Below are 23,807 nucleotides of genomic sequence, written 5' to 3'. Positions count from 1 at the left end.
ACTCTCTAATCCTAGTAGTTAATAGTTAGAATTGAGCTCTAAAATAAAACTAAAAATACTGCTATCCATATCCAGTGTGCTATTTTACAAAATTTTGTACAGCACTTCATGCATTTTGCGGAAGAACGCCGTTTTGGTTGCGCTTTAGCTCTGTGTAACTGTATGGATGAATATGACCCTTCCCAATAGATAATGCTTTACAATGAACTACAGAGAGCTACATATGACAGTTTATCTGTTCAATAAAACACATTACTCGCCTGTTGAGTAATAACGGCATATTCGCGTCACTTTTACATTTAAAATCCCTTAGTTCTCACCGTCTCCAAAAAGCCAAGCCAATGTTGAATATTGTTTTATTACGAGCTCTATTTTCCCCAGCAGACTTTCCTTGTCAACCTTTCTCGCTCGTTGTAACAACTAACCTCTGACACCAGACATACGTCAAAGCAGCCGGAGCAACTTTACTCTGTTTACGGATATGACTAGACACACTGTCGAGTGACACATGTACGCAATTTCCCACAAAACCATCCCGTCAGGTCTAAAATATAAACACTTATAATAGGCTTACTAATATTATACATGTATAGACTCATTTAAACAAACAAAAACAAAGAAATGTACATAGTGTGCCTTTTAATATTAGCCAAAAAGAAAAGGATCTACTTTCTCTATATCGACCAAAAGTTTTTATCGCTTCATTCCTTGTTCAGTTGCAAACGCAGTGTCTGTTTGTGTTTATAGGAAAGGATGATATGGAGATGTGTGAGTTGAGTCTGGAGGAGACCGGTTTGACACGGAAGCGTGGCGCTGAGATTCTGCCCCGCCAGTTTGAGGAAATCTGGGAGCGCTGCGGAGGCGTTCAGTACCTCAGGAGCGCCATCGAGAGCAGGCAGGCCCGACCCACATACGCCACTGCCATGCTGCAGAGCACGCTCAAATAAACACACACACACTCTTTAGATTAATGAGGGAAGGCTGCCAGCTCTTACATAACCAGCACTGACTTTCACTTACTTTTAATATTCTTTTTTGTTTATTTTTTTATTTTTTTCGTTTTGTTTTGTTCTCTTTTCGTTTTGTTCTTTTTAGTTGCCGTTTCATTAGTTGTTTTTATTTGAGTTTCTGGTGCGTTGAATCATCTCATTGATCTTTAATTACTGTTCTTGACAGTGTAATTGCCTCTAATCTGCCTCTTATTATAATTTACTTAACGTAATATTTTGGTATGATATATGATCAGTAATCCATAAATACTTCACTGGGAGTGTTCCTGTAGAGAAGTTCAAGAAGTGTGTCTTTTCCTAACATTTAAATCAGTCTCGCATTGAAATAAAGCTCCTCTTTGACTTGCAGATGTAAATACTGATATTGTTCAGCACTTTACTCTATTTTGAGTTTTGTTTTTCACTGTGAGTTTAACTGCTTGCAAAAAGTATTTACGAATAAATACAATAACTCTGGTAAGTAATGACAACTAAATTATGATTTTTGAATGGAAAATGTTTAATAAAAAAATAATGATTTTAATAATATAATTTAGTCATTCTTGTGATATTATTTTCCCTAATTTTGTAACACTATAATTTAGCAAATTGTGAAATAAGATAGACAAAGCACAGTCTGTAATTGTGATATCTGACCAAATATGTATAAGAGCAATATGCAAATGAGATTTATTTCTATAAACAAAATGAAGATTTGTATCAAACTAAACAAGGTACTGGTGATCTGTCCAGCTAAATAAAGATGTCTGTTTTCTTCCAACAAATACAGTGAGATTTTATATAGATATAAACCAGCACAATTGTGTCATGTAAAAAACCCCACAATTGCACAATAATTATGAAAACCTAATTTCAGGGATTCCCTCTTATTTAACGTTTGACATTACAATTACAATGGGAATATCGATCTATATGATGGATGGATGGATGGATGGATGGATGGATGGATGGATGGATTTTTTTGTTGCACACTTTATTTTAAGTTTGGTGCTATTTAAAATTCAATCAAAGAATGTTTGCAGCAACGTTCTCTTTTTCTCAAGACAACCATTCTAAAAGACCAAAGAAAATGTATTCACTATGCATGTAAGACCATTTATAATTATTACACATCAAAACAATTATGTTCCAAACTATGAGAACATTTTAACAGAGTATTCTTTATGATCAGACAAGAAAAATTTCCTCATTGTGAGGAAACCCTTAATCATTTCTGCCTTGTGAAAACATTCTACCTGAAATCCAGTTGCGTTTCTTAACGTTCTCATGAGAACGACATGTAACATATTAACCAATAACAACTCAACTTGGCTATCCATCTGTTCAGGATGTTTGGCCACTCATTCTACAATCTTCATGAGGTGTGGGATCATGAGAAGTCTTTTTAAACATATTTTAATGGCTGGACAAGCACCATTGGAAGACAGCATGACACGTCCCACTTCTGTTAAAAGAGAAACAAGTAATTTATGCATATATATATAAAAAGTTAAGTAATCTAATATCCATTAAAACTATGAAAATGACTTAGTTTTAGGCCCTGTTTACACCTGGTATTAAGATGCGCTTTGGTTTTGTGCCTGTTGCACAAAGCTATCTGAACAAACTGAGTTTCAGAGTAGGTTTAGAGATGACAACTCCAGATAGACCCAACCTGGTTTAGATCAGGTTCAACTGGCTCACAACACTCGGTATAAATGTTCTCTGTCAACTCAGGTTTGAAGCAGAATGCATGATGTGAGTCAAAGAAATAGGCCTAATAATTGATATAGTTTCACAAAGAGCTCAAGAATGCACATAAGCTTAATCTGTTTAAAAGCTTTATATATAATAATAATTTAAAAGCAAAGTTTAATATTGTCAATTAATATAATAATTATTATATGAATTATGAATAATACATAATTTAATTGCTTTATTGCATCTTAACTCACAACTTATTGGTCTAACCTAGAATAAATCCATGTAGCGCAAGTTCCCATACCAATGAAACCCGCTAAAAACCAATCAACCTCCTTGAGCCCAAAAAAACTCGGACTCTAGGAGGGGTTTTTTTTTCCAAAAATTGTCAAAAAGGTTTTTGCTCAAAATTAGTTTGAGCAAACTCAAGCCCGAGTTTGCTCAAACTAATCTTGAACTTACCTGGGAAGCAACTGAAGGCGGCTTTGTGCAACAGGCCACAGGTGTAAGCAGGACCATATTGTTAAATTGGATTCAATTGTGCTGAAGTACAATCCAGCTAGTAACCCCACAACATTTTGGTCTTGATTTAATTAACCTGCAACATGACATTAAACTAGACCTGGTCTAATAGTTTGAGATTTGATTTGAACAACCACAAAACAAGGTGATATGAGATCTGATCTTACCTCAGTGACAGTATTATAATGTGGAGATCATCTGTGATTAACTCGTCAGGCCTGGTATGGTGGTCTGGTCTCGGCCTCTGTAAAACAGGACAACAGACGCAACAATATGAAGCTCAAGTCTCAAAAGCCAAAGAAAGACATCAAGATCAGCTGAAGGGAAAAAGAAAACGTCATATCCCAAGGACAAATTCACAGGTGTAATTCACAGGTCATCACAATTTCTGTAAAAAAGACACATTAGTATATTTTTCTTATGTACAACACAGGCTGTTGTTTTAGAACTTTCTGGAAATCATTTCATTTGGATTCCTTGAGTAAAAGTGGTCGCAAATATTTTCTATTAAATTATAACTACAACAAAAAAGAGGTTTAATTAGAATTTGTCCTGAAAGTGCTTGCAAGGCAGCAAAAAAGTAATTCTGTTTTATGAATTGGCAATTCTGATGCAATTTTATTTGTACAAAGATGTACAAATTAAAATGTGTAAGCATGAAGCTCTGCCTCTAACAGTAATTCTAATACAATACAATACAATTTTATTTGTATAGCACGTTTAAAAACAACTGGTGTTGACCAAAGTGCTTTACAAGGCCAAGAAGACAAACAATAAGATAGAAAACGTATAAAACAGTAAAAAAAAAAAATATATATATATATATAAAAAAAACGTTTTCAAAGTTGATTTAACAAAGTTCGGGCGGATCTGATGTAAGCCGGTAGGCTATTCCAAAGCTTGGGCCCGATGACTGCAAAAGCACGATCACCCCTATTTTTAAGTTCTAGGGACAGATAGTAAATTAGAGTCCCCTGATCTGAGTGATCTTGACTGTGTGGGCGGATGTAGTAGTTCTGTGATACTGTGGAGCCTGGTTCTGCAAAGACTTAAAAACAATGATAACAATATTATGTTAATTAACAATATTATTATTATTATGTTAATAAACAATATTATTAATAAACAATAGTGTTATCAATGCAAGTGTATGAATGACATTGTACAAATTCATCACAGTTTGCATTTCCAATGCGTAAATTAGTAACAGGACCAATTGTCATGAGGGTGTGTTGAATTTCAGTGTGCTCATGGATTATCTAGCAAACACCTGACCATTTTTAAACATCTAACATTGTAAATGTAAGAGAGATTTTCAAACTAAGGATACAGTAATTTATCAGTGAATAAATAGCCCACATAGAGCTGAAAATGTGTGTAAAAGTTTAAAATGGAATTTGGTGGTTATATCATTTTGGAATATTTTGGAGAAGAAACCGTAATGGGAAATTTCAATACGGTTATCACTAATTCGATGTTCATACTCTTTAGTTTTGGTTAACATGAGGATGTGAAAACCACATGTGTCCTAATCAGAAAAGATGCCTGCGGTTCAGCCCACTGTTGGAAGATGCAAATGGAAGCATATACACTTACAAGCCACTTTATTAGGTACACCTTGCTAGTACCAGGTCAGACCCCCTTTTGTCTTAATTCTTCATGGCACGGATTCAACAAGGTGCTGGAAACATTCCTCAGAGTTCCTGTGTGATGATAGCATCACAGTCGCTGCAGATTTGTTGCCTGCACATCTATGATGTGAATCTCCCGTTCCTCCACATCCCAAAGCTGCTCTATTGGATTGAGATCTGGTGACTGGAGGCCATTTGAGTTTATTGAACTCATTGTCATGATCAAGACTCCGGTTTGAGTTTTGTAACATGGTGCTTTATCCTGCTGGAAGTAGCCATAAAAAGGTGAACACTGTGGTCATAAAGGGGTGGACATGATCAGCAACAATGCTTAGGTAGACTGTGGCATTTAAATGATGCTCAGTTGGTACTAAGTGGCCCAAAGTGTGCCAAGAAAATAATCCACACACCATTGCACCACCATCAGCCTGAACCATTGACACACGGCAGGATGGATCCAAGCTTTCATGATGTTCACACCAAATCCTGACCCGACCATCTGAATGTCGCCGCAAAAATCCAAACTCATCAGACCAGGTAAAGTTTTTCCAATCTTTTGTCCAGTTTTGGTGATCCCGTGTGAATTGTAGCTTCAGTTTCCTGTTCTTTGTTGTCACCGGTGTTCTTCTGCTGCTGCAGCTCATCTGCTAGAAAAGGTTCGAAGCTTTGTGTGTTCAGAGATGCTCTTCTTCACTTCACCGGTTGTAACGAGTGCTTATTTGTGTTACTGTTGCCTTTATATCAGCTTGAACCAGTCTGGCCATTCTCCTCTGACCTCTGGCATCAACAAGGCATCTTTGCCCACAGAACTTTGCCGGCCTAATTCCCTCCATTGGCCTTTATCAATCATGACCTCCTAATATTCTCCATCCTTTGAATTGGCTCGATCACTCTCTTTCCTCTCCACCTATAGCTGGTGTGTGGTGAGCGCACTGGCGCCATTGTACTGTGGCTGCTGTCGCATCATTCAAGTGGATGCTACTCCGTGCATCCACGGAGGTGGATTGAGGAGACAATTTCCGACATGATTGTAAAGCGCTTTGGGTGTACAGTAGTACACATTAAAACGCTATATCATTCATTGTAATGCTCAGTTTGAACTTCAGCAGATCATCTTGACCAGCATGCCTAAATGCATTGAGTTACTGCCATGTGATTGGCTGATTAGATATTAGCCTTAACGATAAGTTGAAGAGGTGCATCTAATAAAGTGGCTGGTGAGTTTATGTTGACTTTAGTAAATGGGATGCTGCAATCAATGTATGCTGGACTTAATTTTTTTTTCATTTTTCATTTAAAACTGGCTCCAGTTGTTAATCCAGTTGGCACAGAATGAAACTAAGGAATGATATGTATATGTAATGCATATCTAATGAGAGTTTAAATTTAAAAGTATGTTCATAAATGTGTTTAGAACAGAATCGCATGAAGAATAGACTGGGAAGCAAGTAAAGATTTGATACATTTTATGCAAAGCAATTTTGTAAATAACTCCCTATTTCGAATTAACTGTGAATAGTTCGCTTAAGAAAGATATTATATAAGAAACGTGTCAAATGAATTCATATGCTTTTTCGTAGCAATATGCCATTTAAAGGAGTTTTTCTCTTAGTTTGTAAAAACAGATGAAAATTGCATTGGAACTGAACAAATAACAGATTTATTTGTTTGTTCTTACAAACTGAAGAACTTGGGTACTGGACCTGGAACATTCCTAACATAAGAAATAAAGAATGTGCATTTGGTATGTTGCTTACATTTGTATATCTATTTGTCTAGTAAAAATTTCAAAGATAAATTTAATTGTATATCTTGTCTTTGGTATCTTTGTTAACACAAGAAATGATTTAACCGCAAAAAATTCAGAAAATCTGACGAAAAAAGACCTGCTTACACTAGAGTTAGTGTCTTTCTGGTCCGTACACATTTCCTGCACATAGATAACAAGAGAGAAATGATGGCATAAAGAAAGGCGAGCACCCCCACGAGGCACACTAGGGAAAGAAAGGGGTCTAGTGACACGGAGACCAGCTCTGCACATCTCTCCCCGATAAATTGCCAGAATTTACCTACAGGACATCTAAAAGGTTCAAGAGAGACAGTTAGAACATGTACAATGGAGGTTTTATTATTAAAGGGTTAGTTCATCCCCCAAAAAATTGTTCATGTCGTTCCAAACCCATAAGACCTTTGTTCATCTTCGGGACACAAATTTAGATATTAATGAAATCCGAGAGATTTCTGAATCAGCCATAGGCAGCAATGTCATTGCAACTTTTAAGGCCCAGAATAATGTAAAGTCGGCATTCTGACGTTGAAGTAATTCATTAAAGAAATGTCATTTTTGGGTGAACTAACCCCTTAAAGAGATCCTTCACAGCTATACAGCAGCATCCCTCTGCTTACATATTTTAAACAATTGAAGAAATTATCACAAAGCATAAGCAAAACATCTGGAGATGTCCCACTATAAAACAAGTTAGCCAGTATAGAGTCAGAAACTTTATTTATCTAATTAAAGTAAAAACAATAGCATTTTATTCAATTCCGAAGCAGAATTGAGTTTAGTTTAGATTGTAGAATTTAACTGTTTATAGCTATATATGATTGTTCGCTGAGGTACCTGCAAGCGGCACCATGCCCTGGTACAATCTCACACTCTCCTCCATTGAGACAGAAATCAGGCTGGACCACACAGAGGCTCTGACATGGCAGTCCTTCCAGCGTTACGTAGCCTGGGTCACATAAACATTGTGCTTCCTTTGTCCAGAGGTTCACCACGCACTTCGAAAACTCGTTGCAGGCAAGAAACTTGCAAGGGTCACCTTGATCAGCTAAAATGAACAAACAAATTAGACTAATCTCAGTTGTATCAATTCTTTACCTTCTGTGAGAAATTCTGTCCTTGTTTCTGCTTTCCAGACTTACTGATCCAGTTTGAAATCAATAGTAATGGATGCTTACAAAGGTAAGAGTCTTACCTGGTTCTATGTCTAGGGAATGGCTGTCAATCTCTATGTCCAAACGCTGGGCTGCAGCATCACAAAACTCTTCCAAGACATGCTGAACAGCCTGAGTAATGTTGTACGGCACAGACTTGGCAAATTTCACCTTGCTGTTGACCACCACACTTCCATTTCTGAAGTTAAGGACCTCTAACTGCTTAAAGCCTGTTAGGTTAGACTGTAGATATGGAAGTAGCTGTGCACAGTGGAGACAAAAGCATAATTGATGTATGTTCACCATACAAAAATCACTGGACAATTACAGGAGTTAGCAGAAGGACATCTTATTAACCTAAGTGATAACCTTGAAAAGAATAATACCATACTGCATAGTATAAACTGTGTACCGCCTCATGTTCTTAAAATTATTTATAGAGTATGCAATGATAAACATTACAATAAAGCTGCAATGTGCTACATTATTGTGACAAGACCCATCTATGTTGCATGTTAGTTCAGCAAGTGGTGTCCTGTAGTCATCATGAACAGATTAAAAAAAAAGAAAAGTTTTTATAGTGATGTTGCTTAAATGAATCACTGTTCATCTCACTGCTCACAACAATCAACAGAAATCAACATCTGAAATAGCTGCACTTACCAGTTCAACAAATCTGTTTTCCAATGATCGGTATTCTGTAGAGCTCTTATTGAACAGATCTTCAGAGAACATCATGTTTGTGACACGCAAACTGAAAAACACAATTAGTTCTTTGCCTTTGCTCGCTGTGGTCATTGAGGGAGTTGTGAAGTACGTTAGTAATGGCACTTTTGTTGTCTCCAAGGGATATCCTTCATTTGGAAAATAATATCCACTGTCATAACTCAAGAGGTCAATGGTCTCAGTACTTACTACATCTATTTGGTCTAACTCTGTGGCTAGGTCTTTTAAATTAGTAAATGGGTCCTCAGTTTCCACATTCAGCACTTTGTCATTTTCGGACTCTTTAAATACAACGTCCTGGACAACAGTTGATTGTACATTTTCAGTTGGTGAATCATAATCCTTTTCCAAAGATGTCGGAGTAACGATTGATACATCTGTTAGGACTACTTCAAAAAGATCATGGTCTGCAGGTGCAGTTGTCAAAGGTGTATCAGTTGCAAGTATATCAATGGGCAGTGGTGCATTTTCTTCCTCTTGTTCTATAAGGACAACATCTGTCTTAGTGTCTTTTTCTGGGAAATCAAAAATGACAGGTTAGAAATTACATGTAAAATGGGAAATGGTTATTTACGTAGATCAATATGACTATCCAGTAATCTTAATTCTCCTATCCCCTATAGACTTTCACCTAAAACAGCTCCTGTCACTTCTGCACTCTGGTATCTTTTCCTTCTTTAGTCTTTTATCCTGTCTTAATTTATATCAAATTTCAATTAAAGACCCTGTAGAGTTCTGTAATCAGATCTGTTATTGGAAACTTGTATAGATGTCACCAGTGTTTCAGATGATAGCCAAAACTTTGTCTCTTTGCCATACATATTCCCATGTGAACCTTTTCAAAGGTAATTCTAAAAATCTGTTTGCCAAACATTTTTATTTAGTAACACACATAGCATATCTCTCTCACCTATATCCGTGAGCTGTGGCTCCTCAGTATCTCCAACAACAGATGGTAAGTCCTCGTTTTTCTTCGAAGCTGATTCTGTGACCATTTCAGATAGAGATTCTGAGTCAGTTGATACAGTAGGGTGAACATCAGCCACTTCTGGTTGTGTGGTGGTGTCCTCTATAACCATATCTGGTATCTCAAGAACTTCCTCAGTTTTGAAGTTTGGATCCTTGAGGCCAAAGTCTTCCACATATTCAGGTTTACCAGTGTTCATTTCTGGTTGAGCACGGTCAACTGGTACAAAGGGAAAATTATCACTCACAGGTTGGTAATAGTCAATTTTCTGAACAAGGTCAATTTCTGTCACAGAAATCTCTGGTGGTATAATCTTAATCATCTCTGCAGGAGGTTCTGTTGAACCTCCAGTAGGTTTGGGGACTTCACTTGCTTTCTCCACATCAGGCTCTTCAGTTTTGATGTCTTTCTCATATTCTACCACATCAAAAGGCTTTGATTCATCAGCTTCTCTCTCAGGTTCCACCACCTCACCCTCTTCTTTAAGTTCTGTTAAACGAGGTTCCTCCGTGGGTTGTACTGCCTCAGTTCCTGGCTTCCTAGTTTCCTGAACATCCTCCTCTTCACTCACTTTAATCTTCTCACCAGTTTTATGTTCCTCAACATCTTCTTTTGATTCTATAATGACATCTGTTTCTTCCTCTAAAACTTTTCCCTCTCGGTCTGTTATTGCATCCTGTTTTTCTTCTTCCAGTTCTGGTGCCACAGTCGTTCTCACAGGTTCTAATGTGGTATACTCTGTATGAGATTCTGTTACTATAGTCACTTCTTCAGGTTGGAATACCTGATCTTCTAAAACAACAGTATCTTCAGTTACTCCCTCAAATCCAGTTACTTCTATGGTTTCTGTTGTCACAACCTTAACCTTGGGTAAATCAACCTCCGACTTAGTTTCTTCCACTGGTTCAGCCATCACAATTTTGGTATCTTCCTCCTTTTGTACAATTACTGTGTGAGGCACCTCTGGAATTTCATTAGAATCTGTAACTTCAGTTATTGGATCAATTGGTTCAGTTGAAGGTTGTAGGGTGATGGTGAAGTCGGTTGTGACAGCCAACTTTGGTTGTTCAGACCCAGGACTTACGGTTGTAGCGGTGGTGAACAAAATGTGCGTGGTGGTTACTGGGTTTAACATGATGTCATCTTCTGGTATTGTGTTTAGATTAAAGTCACTCTCAGGTGTGGGTTTCTCTGTAGTTCTAGGCTGTTCTCCACTCGAGGGTAATGCCGAGATAGCAGCTGAAGATGTTGGACCCAGATTGTTGTCTTTATCAACAATAACAACTGGTTTGCTGTCATTGTCAGCAGGAGCTTCCTCTACTGGTGGAACTTGAAAAGTTTCTTTTATGAGTTCACCAGTTTCCCCTTTAATAGTTTCAAGCTGGTGTATAATGACGGCCTCATTCTCAGGTTCAACTGTTGGTTTTGTTGTTGTGGTGCTGTCTGTGTCTACAGTTGTGTGCAAAATTGTCTCCAAAACATTTGCATCGCCATCTGAGGAAAGACGAACTTCAACCTTGGTTTCTTTTGTTGGAAAACTGAGGTCACCATATGAATCTCGATCAGAGGACTGCAAATTAACAGATGTACAATTATGTTGCATTTAAAGATGTTATGCTAGTGTTATACTCTGTAAAATAGTAAAAAAAAAAAAAAAAAAAAAAAAAAACATGAAGCACAAAAGGCTTAAACCAGACAGTTCTGGTCCTGGTTGCCGATACAGCACTTCAGTCATGCCAAAACATATATACGCTAATGCCTTCACAGGCTGCTCTATATATTACTATTATTATTGGTTTACATGTGAAGAAATATATATTCTAGCTGATGACACTTTTAATGTTTTAATAAACTGTGTTTTTATATTTTTGGAGTGTCTATTTAAACCAAGTGCAAATAGCCTGCCTTGTTGGTGGTAGAGGCTATTTCCACTAACTCTGCCCACCAATGTCTGATTGAGGCAGACAAAATTACAAAATAAATCCTTCTAATAATAGGATCAGTGGCGTGAGACTTAGGCTGGTGGCGTTAGAGGCATTCATTTTAAATACAAATTAAGAAAATATTCAAAAAGTGGAAATAAAGTGCTCAACGGGTAATTCATAGTGGAAATAAAGTGTTTATTTGGTAGGTGTATGGGGAGGACTTTATGGATATTAATGTCCCATATTAATGCATCTATCACTGTTTACAATTAGAGTACATAACAATTAACGTTATCTGCGCTTAGTCCAAAGAAAATACTTTTTTTTTTACTCTTTACACTTTACACTTTATTTATGCATTTTACACTAAATGGCATCTATCGCTTATTTGGTAACTTCTTTTTTTTTTTTTTTACAATAAAGCACTTGAGATTGTTCTATCTATATTGTCAATATGGAAGGCGTTTCTGGTAAGGGTGCTGTGATTAATTGGGCGCCGATAGCTATCGGCCGATAATAGCTTTATATAGTTCGATCGGTGGTCTCTATAAAGGCAGATCAGAAAACTTGAGGGACAATTTTTTTTATGCGCAGCTAAAATTGCTTCACTACGTTCACTAGTCTGGCAGTTCTACCAGGTGCATGAAAAGGACATTTGCAACGTCTTTGCGAACAGCAGACATTGCAACCCTCCAGTAATGACAGCAAGACACTAGGGCTCTGCAATTTTAGTACATTTCTTTCCTTCACAGCGGTGTGCTTTTGTTCCTCCCTAAAAGCTCAAACTTCCCAAAAATCCAAATCACCATTAAGAAGGCGGTTGCACACAAACCCAAGAATATTACTGAACTGGAGGCCATTGCTCTTGAGGATGAGGAATGGGCTAAGATTCCTCAGAAACTCTGCCAGAAGCTTGTGTCTGGTTATAGCCTACATCTCGTTTGCAGCAGGTCCTGAAAGCAAAAGCGTGTTCTACTCAGTACTGCAGATGCTTGCCATGAAGAGGTTGGATAAATTTGAGACTGCAGAAGTCATAAAAAGTTGCATTTTAAGGTGAAAATTGGGGAAACCACTTGAAACTTTTGCTGTGTTGAGCTATTTCTATTACTGTATAGTATTATTTATTTCAGTAATCGTATCGGCCAATACTGCTGCCATTGATCGGTGATCGGCCCAAAAAATCATGATCGGAGCACCCTTAGTTTTAGGCATTTTTTTTTAAAGTTGTGGCCCTTTATCCATGTCGACAATATAAAATGGTCTCTTGTACCTCATTGTTTAATTATATGACATTAGTCACCTCAGTTATTATGTCTTCAGAAACCTCAGTGACAGGCGTTCTGGTTGAGGGTTGGTCTTTGCCTGATGAGAGAAAATGTGTAGACAATTTGTTAAAAACTGTAATGAACTTGTAAAATATAATAAAACAAGACTTTAAAAAATAATAATTTTTATTTGTGCATGTACCTGTCTCAAATGTCAGTGAATTAAGATAAAGAAGAGAGGTATTTTTGCTCAGTGCTTTAACTATCATGTCCTTCAGACTTGGTCCTGTAGATGAAACATCTGTGCCAAGACTTTCATCAGCAATGTTTGGTACAATAGTCTCAAAAACAGCCGAGTAGACTGCAGATATTCCTCCAGCCCTGGAGAAATGGAGGCAATATTCATTTACGTTTATTTATGTAGCAGATGCTTTTATCCAAGCAATAAATGGATAATACTATTGATTCTACACAACACATTATATACATAGGGTAACTTTTACCCTTCAGGCTCTTCCGCCTCACTTGCATGTAGGAAAGGATGTAAAGTAAATGATACAGAGAAATCAGATATACACAAACACATGGTGAAATATGAATAGCTATAGAGATAGAGATGATGGAGATACAAACACAAATGTCAGTGTGAATGTTATCATTATTTTCACATTAGCAACAGACCTCAGGCAATCAGTTGGTCACTGCTGTTGTAATAAAGAAAGTGACTATGAATTAAGAGTTTTTTTTTTTTTTTTTTTTTTTTTACACCTACCTAATTTTTAACACGTGGACATCCATAAATCCAGGTAGGTCTTTGAAAACATGTTGCATCTGCAACAAACAGACAAGTGTGTCGTTTAACATGTTGCTATGGAATCTTGTTTCCACAAGTGAATAAAACATTAAAAAAAAGGTAGTAGCAACTTCTTCTGACTTTAACTCGCAATTGCGAGTTTACATCTCACAATTTGCCTTTGGATAAGCCACGCCCTAGAATGTAGATTGACCAATCACAGCGCAGCCAAGAACGAGCTCCCACAGAGGTCCGACACTTTTTCACAGCGCTCCATTGACTTTAACACAGGCATCTCATATTTTTGGTCTCGGCAGGCTAATACCGTCGTAGTTTTATCAAAAATATGGTTAAACGTTGTGCCTGGGGCATTTGTAACACAGATACACATTTCCCAGAGAGGTTGGAGGGGGGGTTCCGTTTTTTTTTCCCTTCCCAAAACCGAAGTCAAATCCTGACAAATGTCGTTTTTGGATTAAACTGTGTGGACGTCCTCTCAGTCAGCGAAACGCCTCAAGGATCAACAAGCACACTTTTGTGTGCTCTAAGATACATTTTGCTTTTAACCTTACTGTGAAGTTATACTAGTTACAGTTTTATGCTGTTTTAGGTTATAATTTCGGTTCTCTACCCTAATTGTTGATACGCTAGCACACGCTGCTAATAAATACAACTTTATACTCGCGTAGTCCGTTTGCTTTGTAATAACGATTATATAAGTGTATAGAGACCTACCCAGCTTTGCTTGAACTGAACAGTGTTGCTCCGTGATATTGTTAGTCCCAGCCTCCGTCTCGATTAGGATATGCGGTGGTTCATTTTTTGACTGTGACCGTTATGCTTTTGCCTCTATTTGGATGCCTTGTTGTTGCTTGCGTTTCACCGGTATGTCTTGAATATAGCCTTCGAACGCATACTGCAGCCCCTTTTGCCTACTTCTATCGGACACTTTATTTGCTGCTTTATAAAAGTTTGATAACATTTCAGCAGGAAGAGCTGTCACAGCATAAGCCATGTTGATACCAAACCAGAGCCCAGATGAAGTTGACGGACGTAGCAACAGTAACTAAGGGGGGCGCGGCTTAGCCAAAGGTGAATTCTGAGGAAAAGTCACAATTATCTTTTGTATTTTATTTTATTTTTATTCCATGGCGGAAACAAGATTCCATAGGTTGCCCATTACATACATTTAGACAAATGTATAAACCAATACCGCCAGGTAGCACAATCCATAATTTTCAAGACAGAATAGAAAGTTCTCCAACAGATTCACAAAACGTTACATTTCCTACAACCCCTTCTGTCCCTAGATCCCTCAGTCTAACCCTGGTGAAGCCTCTTAACCCGTTGCAGATTTAATTCCTCAAAAACACTGAATGGTGGATCCCTGTTTGGTCATTTATTTTCACAAACCTGATCTTGAAGATGCTGTGACAGGTCATGATACTGAGGTGAATCGGCAACTCTCATTATCTCTTGATACCCGTGGTCCATCAGTGTAACGCTGAACTCTATGACATGATGTACTGGCTGCTCTGGAACCACATTGTGAAGATCCAACTCCTGAAAATATAGCACAAGAACTATTAAACAAGTACTGCAACAATGTATAACCTGCACAATTCCCCAACAGGTTTAGGCAACTTTACAGGTTAAATAAGAAATATTTTAATTGAAGTATTCATGCAAGTGCTGAAATAAGATACTTTGTCATACAGGAATAGCACACATTGTAAATTGCCTTACCTTAAGTTAAAGAAGCTCAATTATAGATCTGTGATTTCTTAATAAAGCAGTCAAACGTCAAAGATTCATGATCCCCGCACTCAAAAATATAATTAAAATAACACACGAGTTGTGTGGGGTGGAGTTAAGCGCAATTGTCTGTGACATCACAGTCATGTTGTTTAGTGGTATATGGAGCTGCCTGAAGTGTAAGTAGACTCGCTCCCTCAGTCAAAATCGAGGAGTTGAGGATCTGTCCATGTAAACTTTCCTTGTCCACTTGAAGTGGAACGCACTTCAAAATGGAGGATTGGTTTTCCAATCCTCAAAGTAGGAAGTACTTAGGGAAGATTGTGAGAGTATGGCTGCTTTTAACTCCACTTTTAGACATTTACTCACAAACATCCCTAAGCACTTCCCCTCTGGGAATCCCCACCGCCATTTTGAAGTTTTTAAAGTTTATTTGGACCGACTCTCAACCCCTTGATTTTGATCCGAGGGAATGAGTCCACTCAATATGTACTCAGATCCATAGAACGCAATGCAACAGGATTGTGACCTCACAACAGCAACTCGCAGTGCTCGCACTTAATTTTCCCACGGGCGCAGGAATCTGCCAGTAGTGGGCACTCGTGCAACGTAAACAATGATGTACTGAGTGAACGAGTTGAAGGGACGTTAGCGAATGTAGGGCATAAAAAAATGTACTTAAATGCAGCCGAGGTCTAAAAGTGAAGCGGAACAACTCAGCAATCCTGAAGACCCTAGCTGGATCAGGTTTGTTTAATTGGTGTTGAAGTTAAGCTCTGTAAAATGAACCACCCTCCACCAGCAGCACCGCTCATTTCCCACAGACAGTTGAGAAAGCAGTGTATACTGTGGATGTTGCTGCTGCTAGATCTACACACAGTTTAGTGTGGGAAAGGTGTACTGTGTGAAGCTACACCTAATATAGCTACAGGGTGAATCCTGCACAATTTATGTTGCAAATCCGTACTACCTTATCTGTCTTAAGTTAAGCTTAAGCTAAGGCTTATCAACCTGGTGGTCATGGACAGCAAAGGCTGCTTATAAATAACATTTGGTAATGACTGAAATGCTGTCAGTATATTTTTAAAGTGAATTTCTAGCAACCACTGCTTCCAGTTGTTTAATATGAAAATGAAGTATATGAAGTAGCCTATGTTAGACAAATGTGCTCCAGACCTGTGAGGCAGTAGAGGTGTCTGTTGTAGTGCGGACAGAAGTAGATTCAGCTGTGGGAACAAATTCATGTACTGCTGCTTCAGTCAGGATTTCCTCTGAACCTGAGCAACAGAAATTGAGCTATGTTCAGTTTACCAAAATTATGAAAACTTCTCACTGAAGACCAAAAACAATTCAACTATACCTTCCATTTCTTGCGCTTCATCGGTTGCTGGCTCTTCACTTATATTTCTATAAAATTAAATTGAATATGTATCATTATGATAAAATAATCACAGTCCATAATTTTTGTTATAGATGACTTGGAGCTGTTTTCAGGATATTAAATTATATGCCGTCTCACCGTTCTAATTTTTCACTATTCTTATTCAACCTCTGTAAAGAAAAGGAAAACCATTACAATATCATTTTAATTAAACATTACATTCTTGGTCATTGACTAAAAACACTCGAAAAATGGTAACCTAAAAATTGCAACTTAAAACAAAGTTTAATATGGATTAATCGACCTAACTTTTATGGCTAGAAATATAGCTCTTTAAGGTAATAATTTCAGGTTACCACTTTTTAAAGTGTACACAGTTAAAACTCTCCTAGGAGTTGGCTCCACACTCCAGAGTATTAAAGTGTTCAAATATTAGTGTTAAATGAACACTGAAGCACTGTTAAAGTCAATGAGATAATTAAGTGAGTAATTGAGTGATTGAGTTGACCATTATTGAAGACAATTGAAGACTGATGTTAACAAGCAGAATCGCCAAAAGAGAAAATCACAATTTGTAAGTCACCATTATCCATGTTTCCTTTAGTTGAGCTCAAGACCCTTAAATTATTAACATTAGATTTAGTTTGGCCCTTGTAACTGAGTTATAACAGCTAGATGACCAAAAAGTAAATTTGATTGGTGGTGTTGGTTGTGTTTTGACATAATTATCACTTGACCTGAATCACTGAACTCATATAGAGTTAGAATCATATTGTTGATAACAGCATCACTGATTCTACAGCATAAGATCAAGCTTTTTCAAAATAATCCAAATTATTTCTTAGAAGTTGTTCTGAGAAAATTAAAACTACAAACCCTTTCATGTAGGCACACGCATACATCAAGAATCAGCGTATGCATCTCAACAGTGGTAACAAACAGCATATTCAGATAAATGGATCAACTCTGAATATTAGAAACCATCGACTAAAAAGTCACATAAACCAAAAGAAAATATTAAAGTAAATTCCTAAGACTATTCAAATCCTAATGTACTCATACCGCAATGCATGATGCACTCAAAAAAATAAATTGTTGAATGAACATGATTTAATCGTATCACCCATTATGCATCTAAGCAAGATTTGAATATTTTATTTGAACACAATATTGGTTTGTAAATTGAACATGATTGTAATATGTCAATGCAACTTCTTTGCAACTAATTGAATCAACATGTTTGTATTGTGTTAGACTAATCAAATGTATTCTCATTCACTCAAAGCACAGGAAAGCAGAATCACCAAAGGAGAAAATCTAATTTGTAAGTCACCATTATGGAGATCAGTGTGTGTTTTAGTTGGGCTCTTCACCCTTAAATTATTAACTTTAGGTTTTGTTTGGCTGCTGTACATAAGTTATAACAGCCAGATGAACAAATAGGAACGGTGATCTGATGGTGTTGGTTGTGCATTAACATAACCATTATTTCACAATCATATAACCTGAATCACTGAACTCATATAGAATCCAATTTATGATTTAGGTTTATTTTATTAATTTTAGCTGCATAACATGTTTAGCCTTATCAATAAAATTAAATGATCATATCAATAAAAATAAAAATTATATATACATATTTATATACACATTTATTTTTTAGGCACACACAGACATCAATATTTAACGTATGAATCTCAGCAATGGTGAGAAACAGATCACCTCTGATCATAAGCTCATTATTTATTCATGCAGCAATGCATGATGGGAGCTATGAATGAGTTTTGATTGGTGCAACACAGAATGCACTGCAACATGCTTTATACATGTCACCATTGTTGAGATTCATACACTGATTATTGATGTCTGTGTGTGCCCAAAAAACAAATGTGTATATATATATATATTGTATTTGTATTGATTTGATTGTTTTAATTTCATTGAAAAGGCTAAACCTATTATGCAGCTAAAATTAATAAATTAAACCTAACCCATAAATTTGACTCTATATGAGTTCAGTGATTCAGGTTAAATGATTGTGAAATAATGGTTATGTTAATACACAACCAACACCATCAGATCACCGTTCCTATTTGTTCATCTGGCTGATATAACTCATGTACAGCAGCCAAACAAAACCTAAAGTTAATAATTTAAGGGTGAAGAGCCCAACTAAAACACACACTGATCTCCATAATGGTGACTTAAAAATTTGATTTTCTCCTTTGGTGATTCTGCTTTCCTGTGCTTTGAGTGAATGAGAATACATTTGATTAGTCTAACACAATACAAACATGTTGATTCAATTAGTTGCAAAGAAGTTGCATTGACATATTACAATCATGTTCAATTTACAAACCAATATTGTGTTCAAATAAAATATTCAAATCTTGCTTAGATGCATAATGGGTGATACGATTAAATCATGTTCATTCAACAATTTATTTTTTTGAGTGTGGGAGACATGAATGAGTTTTGATTTGTGGCACCCAGAATGCACTGCAACATGCTATATTATTGTCTCATTGTTGAGATTCACAGGCTGATTCTTGATGTATGTGTGTCTAAATAAATAAATCAATTAAAAACAAAGTTTTTGTAGTAGAACAACTTTCTAAGAAATCCGTTGGATTACATTGATAATGCTATTACGCTGTACAGGGACAGTGCTGCTATAATCAATAAAGAAAACTTAAATCAGAAAGTAGGCTCCAAATGAGTTTTCAGGTCAAATAATGATTGTCAAAACACAACCAACACCATCAGATTTATATTTGTTCATCTGGCTGTTATAACTCAGTTACAGCAGCCAAACAAAATCTAAAAATCTAAATTTAAGGGGCAAAAACACAACCAAAACAAAAACTGGTCACCATAATGGCGACTTAAAATTTAGATTTTTCTCCTTTGGTGATTCAGGTGTCTTCAATAATGCTCAATCATCACTCAAAAATCACTAAATTATCTCATTAACTTTTAACACTCTCCCAGGAGAGTTTATTTAACACTGGAGTTTTTGCTGTACACACACACACACACACACACACACACACATTACAGTTTTATGACAACTTTTGGCTATATAGTATTGTGTGCATTTTTGATTAGTTTACCCTGTAGACCATGTCTACGTGTTCCTGCGAATAGCTGAAATTCATGGCGAGGTCTGAGATGCACAGGGAGTTGTGCTGGCATGTGTGGACCCATTTTTGGTACTCAGAGTTGCTGGGAATTCTGTCCAAAAAGATCCGGAAAGCCTCCCATACAGCCTCCTGGCACACTGACAATGTCAATAAATAAATGATTGTTCAAATGATCAATTTTACAGCATATTTCCATCTTTCTGGATCTGTTTTGTATATTAAAATATATTCTTCTGTATTGCTGAATTGCAATCAAATACAAATCAAGATAACAGATCATATCAAGAGAGGTGTTTCATTAATTAATTCATATACGATTTCTTATCTAATTTTGTATAATTATGCCTGATTATTCTGATTAGGCTACAAGTATTGCAATTTATTTTGGATATATAAAAGAGCGTTATTTAAATTAGAATTTAAATTCATATGTTGAATGTCTCCTTTGTCTAAAACACTTGTCTTGTGCTGCGTCTGAATTCGGATACTGTAACATAGGTACTATATTTGTTTTGAAACTTGCTTTGTGTCCGTTAAAAGAGTGTGTGTTGTGTAGTATGAAAATCGAACGTACTACATCTGCCATGTTGTCACTGTCATGTGACCTACAGGCCACGGCGTAAGTTGTGTCGCTTCACTACCATTAACTCATGGGATAGTAAAGTGTCCATCGGATGCGCAAGTCAGAATCTCTGCAGTAGTAAAATCCGGGGTACTTTTTGGCTGCTGTTTTATGAACATTATTAATTCAGACGCTCACATACTGTTTTTCGCCTACTATATAGTTGGGAGTGTAAGTCTCTGCTAATGAGCTGACGATCTCTATCAGGTGTGTTAGATGACGGAGACATCCAAATGCTGCATCACAATCAGAGGCTGCATCCTTCGAAGGCCGACTGCGTCACGCGGGACGACGAAGGCAGTCCCAATTTGAAGGCTCTTCCAAATGCGTCCTTCGTTTCCCGTGAAATTAAGGATAACACAGATGGATCCTTTGCGGCCTTGCCTACCCCAGAATTCATTTCACACCAGTGACAACAGAAATTTTGGAGAGAAATTGCCAAATTATACTTTTAAGTGCAAGTATTGGGTTTCAACTTACTCAAATATCTAATGATAGAAATGTCAAAAAAAAAAAATCAGTTTAAACTGGTTCAAATGTTGACATATATTACTAAGATGTGATTATAGTTAATGGACCATGGTGAACACATTTAGACAGTTTGTGAACTCTGTCAGACATTTTAACATAACCTTCAGAAAAGTCTTGTACAAAGTTTCTGCTGCTCATCAACGGCAGCTGTCAAAGTTGTCATACAGTAGCCTAGTCCATATTTGAGCTTTTGAAAATTATTCTGGCAAAAGAGTCCTGGATCTTAAACTTTCAATACATATCACGCCAAAGGATCCTCAAAGGGTAACACTGTACATTCTCATAGACTTTTTCTGGTGTTATATCAACCACACTTTTTGATCTACTGAAAATATTTCTGGCAAAGAGTCATCAAAGAGTAACTAACAATGTGTTCTCATAAACTACTTTAGATGTTACATCAACAAGAACAGTCCTCCGTATAGACCATCCCATTTAACAACGCTCAGTCCAAACTTCGCAGCCTTCGAAGAATGCTGCCTCTGAATTGGTACACAGCCAAAATGTGCAGTGTTGGGAAGTAGGGGCTTCCAGGAATAGGGCTGATAGCCACTGTACTAAACAAAACCATTGATGCATTTGAAAGGGTTAAAGGAATAGTTCACTTAAAAATTAAAATTCTGTCATCATTTACATTCTTCAAAATATCTTTCTTTGTGTTCAACAGAAGAAAGAAATTCATACAGATTTAAAAACAACTTAAGGGTGAGTAAATAATGGCAGAATTAGCATTTTTAAGTGAACTATCCCTTTAACCTTTCTGACAGGGAAGATGTTTATTGTACATAAGTTTGAGTTACCTCTCAGTGTGTAGAATGTTCGATGGCTGGCTATGACTTCTCTCATTGTCTCCTGTGGACATACTTTCACCTCCGAGTGGAAGAAATCGGACCTCTTGACGCGATGCTTTTCCATTTCAAATATAGTTCTGACCCCTGAATTCTGCTTTGGTGCGTTTTGGTTTGTTAAGCTGCTAGCATCAAGTGTCTCTAATGGGTTTAGCCTTCTTCTGTCTAAATATAAAGTAAGTAAAAAATAAAAGGTTAGAAACTTCATTGTAATTCAGCATATTTCTGCCAAAAAAATTTTTTTCAAAACTAGGATATTCTGCAATGCTTTGCTTTGTTTCTGCACTTTTGTTTGAAGGACATTAATGTTTTTTTTTTTTTTTTTGTACAAAGGGCAAGCAAATTTACATTTTGAAAAATAAATCTGTACGCTTCCATCTATATAAATTCTGTCATTTTAATTTCTAAGAAACTTACTTTGGCTATTTTTGCAACAATTTGTAAAAAGAAAATCTGTATATCATATGGAAAAGCTAAAAGCAAAATCAAAAGCAGTATATTTTAATGCATGTCACATGACTACTTGTTGACATGTGTCTAGTGAATATCTAGAGTTCACAAAACTTCATTGTTTGGTGATACAAATACAAAAAAAAAACATCCTTAACACATTTGCCTCTGTAGTCATTTGTGTGGCTATATTTTAAACTTGTGACTGTTTCTTATAAAACAGTAAAACACTTACGTAGCACAAGTATATGTTCCTTATCAAAACAACATTTTAGTTGCACTCTACTATGCATTGAATAACAATTTGCTTAGGTGTGTCCAGTAATTTCACATCACTTGAGTATTATAATACACGTCCAGAAGTGCCACCTCATGTTTGACTATTACACTGCACTGCACACTGTAGCAGAAATCACCCATTCACAAATGTACACAGAAAATCATGTCCTCATCTACATCTTGTTGTAAAATTTGACTTTGTTACCTTGAATTCCTGTGACAGACAGTACAAAAAAGAAGAGTGTGAAGAGATGCCCACTTTTCAAAGACATGCTGACTTCAAGTCGCACATCTAACCCCATGCTGTATTAAGACAGCACAAGACTTCAGGTGCTAAGTCCTTTATCTTGGATATTTCCATCAGAAGCTGGAGAAGCCATTATGGTCCCTGAGACCTTGCTGTCAAGCACTGAGACCTAAAAATGGAAATTAAGAATCCTGGAAATTGAGACGGACTTTCAGTGTCTTGCCGAAAACAACACGGTGGATGTAAAAAGAAGGAAGAGAGCAAGCAGGCAGGGACAGATGATAGAGATGCAGTATTGGTGTAGAGGCGTGACATTGTGTGACAGATTACAGTGAAGTAGTTAAAAAAGCAAGATCTGTTTCTGGAATAATCTGATTATCTGATGCTCAGACATAATCCTGCTTTACCCGTGGCCCACTCACCTCATCCAATTACTGGCTTTTCCATTGAAGCATCTGTCAGCCGCAGTGCCAGATCAATCGCCCACTCCGTGTTGGGCAGCACCTCATGAAGTCATAGTGTTCACCCCAGTGCTGCTGAAATAATGCCTCTATCAGTGCATGTGTGGAGACGAGAGCTGCGGATGATTGATACACTACTTGCTGGGTTTAAAGAGGGTGTCCATTCTCAAAAATGGATGTCCGTTCTTGGGATCACCTGTAATGGCCGTTTAAAGCCTGATGAGTCTGACTGCTTTTGAACTATGACCTCTGTGATGGGGATAAGTGGAGGAAAGTTAGAAGTAATTACTGATGATATTGACGGTCCAAAGGCTTGGTCTATAAATACCAAAGCCTTGGCATCAGATGAATTGCATGCTAATTACTGCTGTTTTTCTTTAATGTCAGTCCACCTCACATAATCAACTATGTTGTTTGTGTAATGTGCACATTTGATCATGGTAGAATTGTCAGGTCAGTAAATGATTTGTTTAACAATTTGCATTGTTTTACAAAAAAGTAATTCATCTCATTCATCAGAGGTGCAGACTGGAGAGTATTTCCAGGAACACTTCAAATGACGACAGAGATGTTGCGTCATCAGATGCTGAGGATGTCAACGTGACTCCAGGGTTACACTGACTTTAATTGG

General features: G+C 37.0%; 2 protein-coding genes across 3 annotated transcripts in view; one reads left to right on the top strand and one right to left on the bottom strand.

Moving 5' to 3' along the window:
* Positions 1–1,771, top strand: part of myo6a (myosin VIa) — a 70,807-nt gene extending 69,036 nt beyond the window's left edge. Inside the window, exon 32 of the mRNA XM_079583539.1 lies at positions 748–1,771. Coding sequence (XP_079439665.1) covers positions 748–947 — 200 coding nt within the window. The 3' untranslated portion in view covers positions 948–1,771. The remainder of the gene's footprint in view (positions 1–747) is intronic.
* Positions 1,497–23,043, bottom strand: impg1a (interphotoreceptor matrix proteoglycan 1a). 2 transcript variants are annotated; one of them, XM_079583537.1, is made up of 17 exons: positions 22,674–23,043; positions 21,692–21,904; positions 19,709–19,875; positions 16,734–16,765; positions 16,575–16,621; positions 16,391–16,491; positions 14,873–15,022; positions 13,439–13,497; positions 13,170–13,190; positions 12,869–13,047; positions 12,702–12,763; positions 9,420–11,046; positions 8,447–9,024; positions 7,825–8,044; positions 7,467–7,677; positions 3,380–3,456; positions 1,497–2,454 (listed from the first exon to the last, which is right to left on the bottom strand). In XM_079583537.1, the coding sequence occupies exons 1-16, from the start codon at positions 22,768–22,770 to the stop codon at positions 3,417–3,419; spliced, it is 3,804 nt and encodes a 1,267-aa protein (XP_079439663.1). In that variant the 5' UTR covers positions 22,771–23,043; the 3' UTR covers positions 1,497–2,454; positions 3,380–3,416. The 2 variants fall into 2 exon arrangements, with proteins under 2 accessions (XP_079439663.1, XP_079439664.1); XM_079583538.1 differs by having other exon boundaries at positions 1,746–2,454; positions 8,447–8,991; positions 22,674–23,036.
* Positions 23,044–23,807: the final 764 nt, after the last annotated feature.

The sequence above is a fragment of the Phoxinus phoxinus genome (assembly GCF_949152265.1).
Source record: "Phoxinus phoxinus genome assembly, chromosome: 16".
Lineage (NCBI taxonomy): Eukaryota > Metazoa > Chordata > Actinopteri > Cypriniformes > Leuciscidae > Phoxinus > Phoxinus phoxinus.
This window is presented reverse-complemented; position numbering and strand designations above follow the sequence as displayed.